The sequence below is a fragment of the Stigmatopora nigra genome, chromosome 8 (assembly GCF_051989575.1).
Source record: "Stigmatopora nigra isolate UIUO_SnigA chromosome 8, RoL_Snig_1.1, whole genome shotgun sequence".
Classification (NCBI taxonomy): Eukaryota; Metazoa; Chordata; class Actinopteri; order Syngnathiformes; family Syngnathidae; genus Stigmatopora; species Stigmatopora nigra.
This window is the reverse complement of record NC_135515.1, coordinates 4,329,362-4,342,153: the sequence shown is the minus strand read 5'-3', so window position 1 is coordinate 4,342,153 and position 12,792 is coordinate 4,329,362. Positions and strand designations below refer to the sequence as shown.

Sequence of the window (12,792 nt, the reverse complement as noted above, 5' to 3'; positions counted from 1 at the left end):
ATTAGCAACAGTAGCTACGAACACTGGACTTTGCTGCTGCCCACTGACGAATTGAGACAAACTGTTGAGTGATCCTATCGCTCGGTCCAAGTCGCGACTGAAGGCAAAAGCAGATGCCAATCGCCGAAAGAAGAAACGTCGCATACGGCAAAAACATTTGATCTCCGCCTGCACGTGTCACAAGGTGGACACTTACGGCTTCTTTGGCCTTCCCTCGCAGGAGTGATAAATCTGAAAAGGATGGCTTTTACGAGGATTGTGTTGCTACTTGTAGTCCTTTTCTCAGCTTTATGGACTTGTAATGCGACAGAGCTAATAATGGTAAATCGACAGAGTACTGTTTTTTTATTTTAGTCACATCCATCTAGATGTAAGATGAGAAGGCGTAATCCATTTTTGGGAGTTGTTTTCTTTCCAGCCACGGTTAAATCATAACCTCCCAAAAAAACTAAACTATTTCGGGAAGTATTACTTCCCATTTTTACTATTTCTGGAAATTTTAGATGGTAGATGAGTCAAGAATAGAAGAAATGCTAAATAGTTTTTCCCCCTCTGAGTCTATATCCTGGTCCAATCTTCATCCGGATGCGATGGCTTCCATATGTTCGTACCCTCTTTTCAACACTAGTTGAACGTCGGGAGGCATAAAAAGCAGAAATTGGATTTGGCACAGAGCAGGATTTGAGAGGAAGGACATCATCACATCATTAGAAAGATGAAGGACAAAGAGATTTTCCATCATCCAGCCTCACATCCCACCTGTACGCTGCTACCGCGCCTCCAAACCATCTGTTTTTCTCCCCTTCCTCTTCACTTCTTCCTACTTTCCTTTTTTATCCATTTGGAAATAATGCAAAGTGGACAGACAGCAGAATTTCAAAATAAAATAACACACATGTATTTAGATCTCAATGTGTTTCGTAACCTGAACATTTTATATGTAGACATTTGTAAGTAGAGACATTTGTAAGTAAAGACATTTGTAAGTAGAGACATTTGTAAGTAGAGACATTTGTAAGTAGATTTTCGATTATCATCAGTGAGTTAATAGATGGTGTAACCTCATACAGTCCAATCACACGCTTTTAAATATGACTTCTCACATGTGAATGATGTCTTTGAGGGAGTTTCCCCTCTCACAATTCTCCTACTTCCTCGAGAACAGCCCCGGAGAAGGAAGTGGCGGGCAGTCCTGGCATGGGTCTCTTCCCAAGTGGACCCCACCCGAAGAGGTGGGTCTCCATGCATGTAAGAAAAAAATACTAAGTGGATTGTGCTTTATGTCTCCCAGACTCTGCTCTCTTTCATAACATAACAAGCTGAGCCACCCGTTCGCTAATAAACACCCCGAATGACTGGCTATCGCAGCTGGACTTTTTGTCCAAACGTCTCTCCTCTTTTGATGGGAGGAATTCCCGAGCCGTCATTCAGGATGTTAGGACACCATTTCCGCTGGTTGGATCCCCATGTTTGCTATGACGCATAAAAAAAATATTCTTTCACGCCAAAGTATACTTCATTTATGGGAGAAAAAGGGTTCAAATTTTTATTCCAGTACCGCACGCCGACAGTCACGTGCACGGAATGCAAGGAATGTCTTAAACGAGTTGTTTTCGGGTTTGATTCCTTCTAAAAAAAAAACGCCATCCGCAGGTGTCCTTTTCTTGAAATAAAACAATCTGCGTTCTTATAAGCGCCCCGTAATTGCTTCCATGCATTATTCTATTAGCGGCCATCTTGGAAACACACCGAGGAGGAACACCTGCTAAAGTGCTCATTGTTTCCATAACAGCATTTGATGGTACGCCGTGAGCACCCAGATGGCCTCTTTGTGGCCAGCACGCATGTACACACACTCAAATACACACACACACAATTGAACACACACACACACACACTTGAACACACTCACATGCACTTGATGTTGACTCAGAGCAAGTTTTGGGAAATGGCAAAAGCATCTGGCTATGTTTTTTTTTTTTTTTATATATATAGGACCTGGTTGTAGTTGTGATGAATTATAGAGTTTACTAAAAACTGGTGCGCGTGTGGTCTCGTGAGTATCAACTTTTGCAGGTATTTTCATTCTCAGACAGGACAAGTCATTTTATATGGCTGTTTTTCAAAGTGCTGCTGGGAACATGATAATATATCTACGCATTGATGGGTGGCTAATGCTCACCCACACATATTTGCGCCTTGGGCCTCCTCGGATATAATAAAAAATGGACTTGCAGTAGGGGTGTCCAAACTTTTTTTTCTCCTCATTTCCCATTTTTATTTGTTAAAAGATTGGGTTTTTGAAATGTATTTTTATTTGGGTATGTGGTTAGTGGGTCGGCATTGCAGGGCTAAGGTCGAGGATTCAATCCCAGGTTGGGAATTTGCATGATTGGCCCTGGCTTGTGTGGTTTTTTTTCTGGATACTCCTCATAGGCTAGTTGATTGAAGACTCTAAATTGTCTATAGCGTGATTGGTTTTCTGTTCTGTCCTGCGATTGGCTGGCCACCTAGTGCCAGGAGTTAGCTGGGATAGGCTCCAGCGCCCCTGAAAATTCACCCAAAGCCCAACTAATGCTAGCAAGACGTTCTGGCCGTAAATCACAACGCCGAACATCTCCTGTCGGATTTCTGGCTTTGTTTACCCGTCTGATTAGATGCGAGACAGCGGCCGTAAATCCTTCGAGAAGAGACGTGGCCAGTGCTCGCAAATTAGCTTCGTCTGCAACCCTCACGGTGGTAAACATCTGCCGAAGAACTCATTGGCTCTCGCTCGCCTTATTGACTTAACGTCTATCAATGACAGATAGACGGTAGAATGTAGAAGAGAAAACACGTAGTGGGATGAAAACACGGACTAATATGGAAAATTGGGATCGGCATTGGGTAACACCCGGACCACTTTGCGACAAGTGGAAGAAACAAGTCTCAGGTGTGCACTGAAATCCAATGGGAACTTTGACCAGATGTTGAAAAGACGTTTTTTTTCATTTTTTTTTTTTCAAGGAGACGTTTTGATTCTCCGTCTCACATTCGGGCGGGGTTGGATATTTTTGGGGAGCCTCAAAGCTGATGTCATGGCACCGTTTTAGCGGCCTAGGTTTTGGTCAGATTTGTTTTCCGTCGTGTGTCATGGTCGTTACCAGGAAGTATTTCGTGATTACGACTGAGATCTTGAACTACATTTGACAGAAAGTCTCGAATTGCAAAAGCAAGGCAAATTTATGATAAATTATGCTTATTTTTACTTGATTCTTACACATGGGTGTTTTGTTTGTCAATGAGGGCTTCCGTGATTGGCTAATTGACAGTTAATCCTTTATTATTTGACTTTTTTGGACAGATTTAAGAAAATAATAATAAAGAATTAACATGGGATGGAAAAGGAATCCCTGCATCAATGCAAAATAGGCTCCTATCTAATTCCGTTCATCTACAAGCACTAAAAATAACAGCAACTGAAGCAAGAACTTAGGCTAAAGCCATCTAAGCCATTCTCGTCTGCTTTGCAAAATCCAGCTGGAAAGGTGGATCTCAACAAATTGGGGGCCACCTGCAAAAACATCATTTTTCATCGGCAAACTTTTACAAGAATGGGATGAAGAGGAAGCTGGATTGGAAAAGCTGCTTTTGTGAGGAATGTTGTTCGCGATCTCAGTCTGCTCCTCCAAGGCTTTTTGGACGGGCCCACCGGGCTTCCTGGCGAGCGGCGGGACCTGATTGACGGCCTGACTCTCCACACCTGCCTCACTTGTTCTCGTTCGCTTTGCTTTGTTTTATGGGACTGGTCTCTGGTGGAGTCGTTGACATCTCCTCTCACTTAATGGTGCATCACGCACACATATCAAAGTGTAAAAGACGGCAGAGGTTGATCAACGCGGCTCAAAAGATCATCAACTACCCCCTACCCACCCTGTTCAGCATCTACAAATCCCTTAGAAAGGCAGAGAGCATCATAAAAGACAAAACAAACTGGTTGAACACTCAAAATTTCCCCTAGCGTGAATGGTTGTCCTTTTTCCGATTGGCTGGCCCCCGATTTGGGGTCACCCCCGCCCAGTTTTTTGGAGAGTGGAAGGCTTAGATAATGGAAGAGGAAGGCCAAAGGTTAGCACTAAATGAGCTCTATGGCCTATGATGTGATATGTACTGTCGCACATCCGCATTTTATTGGAAATTGGACAGTGGTCAAATGTCCTTTATGACCATGTTTCTTTAAAAAAAAATTAAAAAATAAGAATATTTCTTCATTATCTGGTCACTTGTACTATATGCTTAACATAAGTAACTTAAGGGGTTAGTTGAGGTAGCATAACATACATCAATAGTGTTCTTTTTATGAACTTATTGTTCATTATTTAAACAAAAAGAGTATAGTGGCTTCCCCAGTGCACCCAGAGAAAACTCGTAGGCTTTTTGTTTGGTTTGTTTTCTTTATTGGGAGTCATATTCTAGACATTTTACAAGCTGCTACGTCCATGTTTTCACAAAGTCACAAAGAGAATGCGACACAAAAAAAAAAACGGTGAGCAGAGAACTCTTCGTTTTGGAAGGAACCAAAATGTTTCGTCGTAGTTGCTTCATTTATTTATTTAGCTTTTTATCACATGCAGACAAGGCGAACGACACTTCACTTAGATAGAAGCAACGACACGTACACAAACTGGGGTTGCACGACTTATAACGCCTTTTAACCGATCTTATGGTGAAATACAAAATGTCAAAAATACATGAAAAGCTAACCTGAAACAGGATGCTCATTTAAATACTAAGAAACATCACGTTTTGGGTCCTGGAGATCAAAACTATGGACAAAATGTTAAAAATTTAAGCACATCATTCATTTTCAACAGCGCTTATCCTCGTCAAGGTCACGGGGTGCCGGAGCCGAACCCAGCAAAAGAAGGACTATTTAGATTGGTCGCCAGTCAATTGTAGTGCACACAGAGACATACGCAACAAAATTATTCGATTATGACTAATATATGCAAATTTGGCATTTTATCAAGAAGATGTGTTAACTATGTCCATAACATGACATACATTGTTGATTTGCAGTTTCTTCTTAGCAAGAATTAATTAATGAAAAGAGGAAACAATTTGAAATGGATTAGAAAATGAGATCGAATTGAGCTATACTTTTGTACGCTGGGAAAAGGCTCACAAAATCCTACTGGTCTGTGCAACCCCTAAATCATACACACACACACACACACACACACACACACACACACACACACACACACACACACACACACACACACACACACACACAAAGAAACACGGCTTTTGTTACTTAAGTTGCTCAGCTGACCTGACGCACAAACAGACAATATATAGCCATAATTTATGTTTCCTTAAATACCACCAAGACTAAATACACCGCAAACATACCTGCACCCTTTAAATACATTTTAATTTAGAGAATGGCAGGGCGGGCGGGTTTATGTATGATTTTTTTTTATTTTTATCTTTTATATTTTAAATAATAGCGTACATTCAAAACACAAGCGCAGTTCTCCTGGCAGCATTGCAGTGTTTTGTGTTTATTAAATAGCTAACTACATTCATCATAGATGGTCGCAGGCTTCCTTTTTGTTCTTTACAATGCTTTGATAGCTGCTGCTTTTTGTTAAGGCTGGGTGGCGCTACCGGCAGCCGCAGCCCTCCACCACCATGTCCTGGTAGTTCTTCAGCACGACACGATCCTGGGGGTCCAGGTAGAGTAGGGCGATGGGGCTGAGCGAGGTGGGCACGCAGCAAGCCCGCGGCACGGCTCCATTGACAGAGTTGACCAGCGTCTGCACCATGGCGTGGCTGGAGGAATTCATGTGGTCGGCCAGGGGGAAACGGCACTCGCCCAGGCAGAAGAAGGCGTCGTACCCGCTGGGCGCAATGATCCACTTGTGCCAACCCACGTCGTTAAAATCCACGTAGAGGGGATGGCGGCGGCAGCGGTTGCGAGAGAGACGCTTGAGCTTGGCCGCACGCCCGCCGTTTCGTTTCACCCTGCCCGTCTGGTCCCCCAAACTAGGCGTCTTAGACGCTTTAACCCGTCGTTTTCGGTCTCTGTTCCCGCCGCGTCGGACCAACGGCTCCCCGCGGCCGTCGTGACCGTACGTGACCAGTAGGGGCCTTTCCTGGGCCCAGATATACTCGTCCTGCCCCACGGACCTGCGCACCCTCAAATGACCCCCTTTCTGTCCCTCGCCCGGCCCTTGACCGGTACTGTTCTCCGGCACCACCTCCAAGAGGAAGCCCAGGTGCACATCTCCATTCAGGGCCAAATCAAAGAGTTGCGCGTTCAGGTTGAACGCTTCCCATAGGCCGCTGGACGATTGATTTTGAGGCTCGGAGGCCAGGAGTCTGGTCCCTAGCAGCGTGGGTGGGGCGTCCTTTTGCCGCCCAGAGAGGTATAGGTTCAATCTGCGGGGGCCTGGATTGAGGGACGTGGTCCTGGCGGTTCGTAGGAGGCGCAGCTCGGCCGAAAGAACCTTCTCATCCGAGGGGATGGAGGAAATGTTGAAGGAGATGTGAGTCCATTTATGGTTCTCTGCCGTGAGAGGCTCTACAAGAACAACAAGGGAGCGAAAAACATCGTTTAAATAATATGACCCAAGTTCAGTGCATACACAAATGTGCGTGTATACACGTACACGGGCAACCCACATAATCTTCTTTGCGCGTGCTCAAGGCGTATGACATGTTGTGATTGTTAAACGAGACTCGTCAAAGATAACTGCACCAGTCATAAAGTAGATTTGGACATCACTACAGGCTGATAAAATATCCAACAATTGGGGCATTCTAAAGGTCTCTCATGTTGACGTGTTCTTACCGTTGTGGTGGAAGCTGCGTACGGTGTTGGCCCGCTGCACGTGCTCGCTGGGGAATGTGAAGGAAGGGTCTTCCAGCAGGTGGTATTGCTGCTGGTGGAAGCGATAAAGGTCCATGAGGTACCGGGGAATCGGCACACCGGGCCGAGGGTTGGGCTGCGATTGCAGGCCCAGGCGGCTGAGCAGCAGACTCTGGATGGTCCGAGCCAAGGACTCGCTCGGGGAGGGTTCGGAGGTGGCTAGCCCACCATTGTCCACCTCGCCGGTGTTACCCTGACCACTGGGCGAGGCTTGGGGTAGCAGCAGGACCATCAGGAGCAGGATGTTAGCAGGGAGCATGGTGGACCTAACGGGAAAAGCATTATTAGCATTCAAACGGATTCAAATGATTGTAATAATGGTCAATAAAGTTTTGTTGTTGTACTTTTCTCTAATTTTTCCCCCCATCTTTAACTTGTTGAAGAAAACTGGCTCTGAAAACATGATGTCGAAATCACACTGAAATGTTCATTTGGTCGAGATCAGTGTCGTGTTTACGTCAGATATACTGCAACTTTTATGATTATTATGGCCACAAAGTTCAGTCTAATTTTCTTCAGACCTCACCATATTTTCCCACGTGTTTCAACATATTATTCTCATCATCTGAAATTGCCAGAGAGAAACTCAGGAAGCCGATTGACAACTTTCCAACTGTTCTAACTGCTTTCATATTAATTCACAAACACATTCCTGATAGTCCAAAATGACCTCCCCCCTCCCACACACCTTATTTTTGTGGGAACGTGAACACAAAATGGGAGGTCACACACACTAACGATCACGGCAACCCGCATACCATCGTGACACAGATGTTAGTTAATAAGTCAACCACTCATTAACCTAACAGCCCACCTGAGGTGAAAATTAGGGTTTAAAATAAAGCCCACAAAAGAGCTCTCATTTCTCGAAATTCCCAAATTAGAAAGCAATGTTTCTTTAAAAAAAAAACTACTTGGCTGTCCTCCTTTATCTCTTTACGAGACTCAGAATCGATTCGAGTTCAGATAAGACAGACGTTTATGACCCGAATTGACACATAACGATGCTATAATGGCCGCTAATCTATCCGCACTTACAGAAACAGGCAACAGGTGTGACCATATCTGTTTATGCTTTTATGCATACGTGATTGCGGACGCCGGTTCGGGTTCAAAGGCCACGAGAAAAGCAGCGTGGGATCGTCGCGAGCCGTCAGTCACGCTGTGACCGAAGGCCACACCCGCTCGCTTTGTTTCACCTGAGGCCAAAGCAGAGAAAGACAATTACAGAGAAGACGTTGGCTTTTCCAAAAGTGGAATGACAACAAGCAGAGAAACATCTCGCCTGTACTTTCCTCGTCTACTAAAAGATACTCAAAAGTTCAAAGGTTCACAAAGCATGGGCGGGGCACTCCCCGCTTTTAAAAGGCACTTATTTGGAAGTACTTGCAACTACAAACAACTAGAAAATACCATGTTTGGCTCTCCCATAGGTCACTTTCTGTCGATTTTCCCCCTGTCCTATTAATTTTGGGACATTTTTAATCACTTTCTCACCTGGAAGACATGAGACATCCAATCCATTTTGAATGGGAGTGGCCCAAAAACATATTTGTGCATGTATGTACATATATTTGCCCCCTCAAAAGACGACTGCTCTTTTTATTTTATTATTTTGATACGGAACATTCCTGTGAGCTTTAAAAAAAAATATCATGATGAATTATTTTGACTGAGGTGAGATGAAGGTTTAGAGGTGGTGTCCACCAAGAGACATATTGTACGTAGCCTGACCTCTGCGATAAACTCCCATCCTCTCTTTTTATCTGTTTATTTCAACATGGCTTTTCCCCTTCCTCCTTCCTTCACTATGAGTGTGTCCCTTTTACCCCAACGGTGTGTCTTTCACTCTCTATTTTGTCCGATTTTTCCAAAGCCTTGTATGAATGGTGTTTTTGCGGAAGAGTGCGGCACACAGACGGCCCCCCGAGTGTCACCACAGCTGGTTGATTTATCCGCCGCCGCTGTCTTCATGTTACGCCTGGTTCTCAACTTTCCCTTCCTGTTGCTCTTCCCGTGTTCTTTTTTCCCAAATTCCTCCTCGCTCCCTCTCTCGTTCGCTTGCTGAAATTCTCAGTCCCCTCCCTAGTCCGCTCTCTGTTGTGCTCAACAATCACCCGCTTAAAATTGAGTAAAAACAAAAGTGGGCTAACCCCAATCACGTCATATTTGTACTTGAATACTGATCTAATTCATGGCTTGGTTCCAAATTCAATATTTTGGGAACACCTGTACTCACTTTCATGATCCATCAGTGCCTGCCTTTTCCAATTTCGCCATATTATGAGTGTGCATAACATAATTTCATTTTTATTTGTGTCTCTACATCCAAGTTCGCCATATTATGAATGTGCATAACATAATTTCATTTTCATTTGTGTCTACATCCAAGTTTGCCATATTATGAGTGTGCATAACATAATTTCATTTTCATTTGTGGGTGTAAATCCACATGTACATATGTTTACTCAGCTGCCACTTGAAAAAAAAAATGAGTTTTAATATATATATATATATATATATATACACACACACAAACACTACAGTAGAATGACTATAAGTACTACCTCATAAAATAAGGGGTAGTACATAAACCTATGGTATACAGTATAAAGGTGCATTGTGGTTCAAACGAGAGAGCTCCACCTCCCTCTTCCTCTCATGACAAGCATGGGTGGAAATATTGACATTTCTCACCGATGACTGTGAGCGTCATGCTCGCGTCTGACAGCTATGCAAAAAACACAGACTGCCTGCTTTTCGCATTAATGAGGATCGCGGCAGCCTCACGATTTGCTCGCTGCATTACCTGCCGCTCTTTGAACTCATAATAGGAACAGGTAGTTTTTCTCCCACTGGAGTTTGGATTGAGCAACTGCTGTCTTTGTACTCATATGTGTGTGTGTGTATGTGTCTTTCCCCCTTTGCGACTAATGTCTTAAGCAGTGCAATCCCAGACCAACGGGAGTATTTGGAGTGCTCAAGCACCCTGAAGTGTCATGCAATAGCATCTAAAATTACCACAGGTGAGGGCACCACTGATGCGTCAAGTCCCACAATGCACTGCTATGTCTGTTGTATTGTCATATAAAATAGTACTGTCGCTTATGTCATGCGTATGAATGCAAAATGTAGTTATTTGTCCACTAGTATATGGTTTGGATGGGACACATTTATGTGTTTTTATTTCATCATTGTATATGAATTCAATAAATGCAACTGGTTAGATTTAAATGTACACAAAAAGTGAGTAATGAGTAAAAGTAAGTAGCAGTTGTAGTAAGTAGTCTGTTGCCAGTGCTCCTAAATTCTAGAATACTGTAAGTGAATATTATTTTCAGTCATTCATGAAATATTGATAGATCTGACAGATGTTTGGACTACTGTTGCACTAAACTTTTTTCTTCTAATCCCACTTTGTATTTTTTCCTTTAGGTGTAGTTGGCTCTAGAATTCACTATCTCCAGAAACAGAATCTTCAACCAGATATTCCGCAAATATAATTTGAAATGAAAAGTTATTTTGAATATATATCTTAAAAATTGCAATAAAACTAATTTTGTTAGGTTCTATCTTAGAGAGCCACAGTTTGATTTTAAATATGTAAAAACAAATGTACTAATAAAGTTGAAAAAAAATCAATGCAACAAACAAAATGTCACAAGAATATTAAATAGTCCATTTAAAAAAATGTCAGCAATATTCATTAGAATAAAAACAGTAATTGCAAATGCTGAATTCTAATTCATCTCATAATCCCAAATTATTTCTAATCACTTGTGTATTTACACATGTGTACGCAGTACTCACCTCCAGGTGTGTTGGGATGTACGCAGTGTCCATGGCTTATCCTTGAGCTCCAGTGTTCCGATTCCTGGGCTCTCCCTGCTGCTCCTTTGGACAGAGTGGATTATGTCAAGTGTTATGTAGCACTTATTTTCTTCTCCTAACTAAAACAAATGTCTACTAGGATGTTAATCCTCTCCCACTAAATTGTGTAATTTTCCCTCCATGTTGTATCCAAAGATACACCTTCCACCTGCGTGTATTGCCTAAAAAAACAGTGCAGGTGCTATTGTGCGGGTATGCAAAGAGTCAGCAGGAGAGTGAGTGAATGAATCAAGTCCCCGTTGGACCTCAACCTTCTCACTATATTGTCCCACTCCCTTCCTTTTCTGTCTCCTCCCCTTTTCCCTCTCTCGTTCTCTCTCTCCGTCACACACACACACAAATACAAACACTTGCTATCTTTCCTTTCTAAAAAAAAAAAGTCCATTTCCTACCTGTCATTTCCTCTAAGAAATCATTTCAATAAAGAAAACAAAGTGATCAAACTGAAAAATACTTAGCTTTTTTTCTCCTCCCTTCACTTCAATTACAAACAAACTCACCTGCTGAGTTTCAGTTGCGCCATTGCAGCGGGACAATGGCTCCTTCATTATAAATATGTGGCCCCCATTACTCTGAATGGGATTGGGTTTTAATAAATAATCAAAACAAATGTATGAATGGATGAGTCAGCGGCCCGTGAAGTCAGCACGGTTTGCGTTTGTGATTGGATGGAAGAAAAGAGAAAAAAAAGGCAGGCAGTTCTCATTCACTCACTATTAGACGGGAGAAGCAAGGTGCACTCGTCCTTTCCCGAATTTGTATTCATGGAGTTGACCCATGAGCAAACGTCTGTTTAGTCTGCATCGTCTCACATATTAGGGTTCACGCACACGGACGCGGAACAATCTTCATTTGTCAAAACACACAAGAAAACACACTTATCACACGGCCATATTGTTTTTCCCGTCTGGCAGTCCATTCATTTCTGTGAGCAGTAATTAAGGAATAAGACAAGTGTTTGTATGCCTCAGTTATATGTCGTATTTATTCATTCAATCAAAAAGACTACAGCCTTGATTGGTCGCCATGCACATACAGTGACAGACAATGGTCGTACACAACATAGACAAATTTAAATGCAGCCACACTCAAAAATAAGTTAAATCTAACCTTAATTTTAATTTAGTTTGACATTCTGATACCTGTATGCTCATATATCAAAGTGTGTCTCATATCTCAAGATAAATATTTGCCCGAAATTTTACTCGTATCTCAAATTCCTCGTATGTCAGGCCACTGTACAATAAAAAGACTAAACCAGCCTTTAAAACCACCTTTTTGCTTTTGCCAGGCAGTGAATGAGTAAAGCATCCATTCATGGCCCTTTTAACTTTAATAGATAGAAATACCAAACCTACGCATGATATTATTATCTTTAAAACAGCATCAGTGGATGCAATAATGGACACAATATGCTGCAAGATGAAAAATGTGGGTCAAACATATAAAGGCATTTATAGCCCCTGGACATTCTTTCATGGGCAATCTGCGGCTTGACTAACCGTTGCCTGGTCTTCCTTGCAAATGAGAAGCGATTCCAGCCTCCAGGTTTCCCATCCTCTGGAAAAGAAGTCTGCAGTCTGGTCCCGCTGACTTCCGCCAACGGGGGTGGAGAAAAACCTTTCAACGCCCTCTTAGCAGGTCATTCATCCTGGCTGTATCCTGAAATCAAGCATCAAATGTTAAAACTCACATTATTTTGAAAAAATTACATAGTGCCTCAAAGTAAAAAAAGTGTTAAAGTGATTTATTTAAGGCATTTCTAAAAATATTGATCACAATTTGCTTTCAAAATTCTTTTAGCAACTAAATCTTATCATTTTGGACAGTCGCCTTACAGCATTACATTGACATTTACCGTCAACTTTGTCACACTAACAGAGAAGCCAAGGAGCAAGGTGCCAAGCAAATCAGAAACAGGTCATTAGTTTAGTCTGCGATCCTAAAGGATGGAGTCATCACTGCCAAGCTTCTGGTCTATTTCC

The 12,792-nt window shown here is 42.5% G+C and overlaps 1 protein-coding gene across 2 annotated transcripts; it reads right to left on the bottom strand.

The window, feature by feature from the left end:
• Positions 1-4,428: 4,428 nt before the first annotated feature.
• Positions 4,429-11,026, bottom strand: bmp16 (bone morphogenetic protein 16). Of its 2 annotated transcripts, XM_077723464.1 has the most exons (4): positions 10,727-11,026; positions 7,955-8,115; positions 6,839-7,182; positions 4,429-6,568 (listed from the first exon to the last, which is right to left on the bottom strand). In XM_077723464.1, exons 2-4 carry the CDS (start codon positions 7,999-8,001, stop codon positions 5,649-5,651), a joined length of 1,311 nt encoding a protein of 436 aa, XP_077579590.1. In that variant the 5' UTR covers positions 8,002-8,115; positions 10,727-11,026; the 3' UTR covers positions 4,429-5,648. The 2 variants fall into 2 exon arrangements, with proteins under 2 accessions (XP_077579590.1, XP_077579591.1); XM_077723465.1 differs by lacking the exon at positions 7,955-8,115.
• Between the last annotated feature and the right edge of the window lie 1,766 nt (positions 11,027-12,792).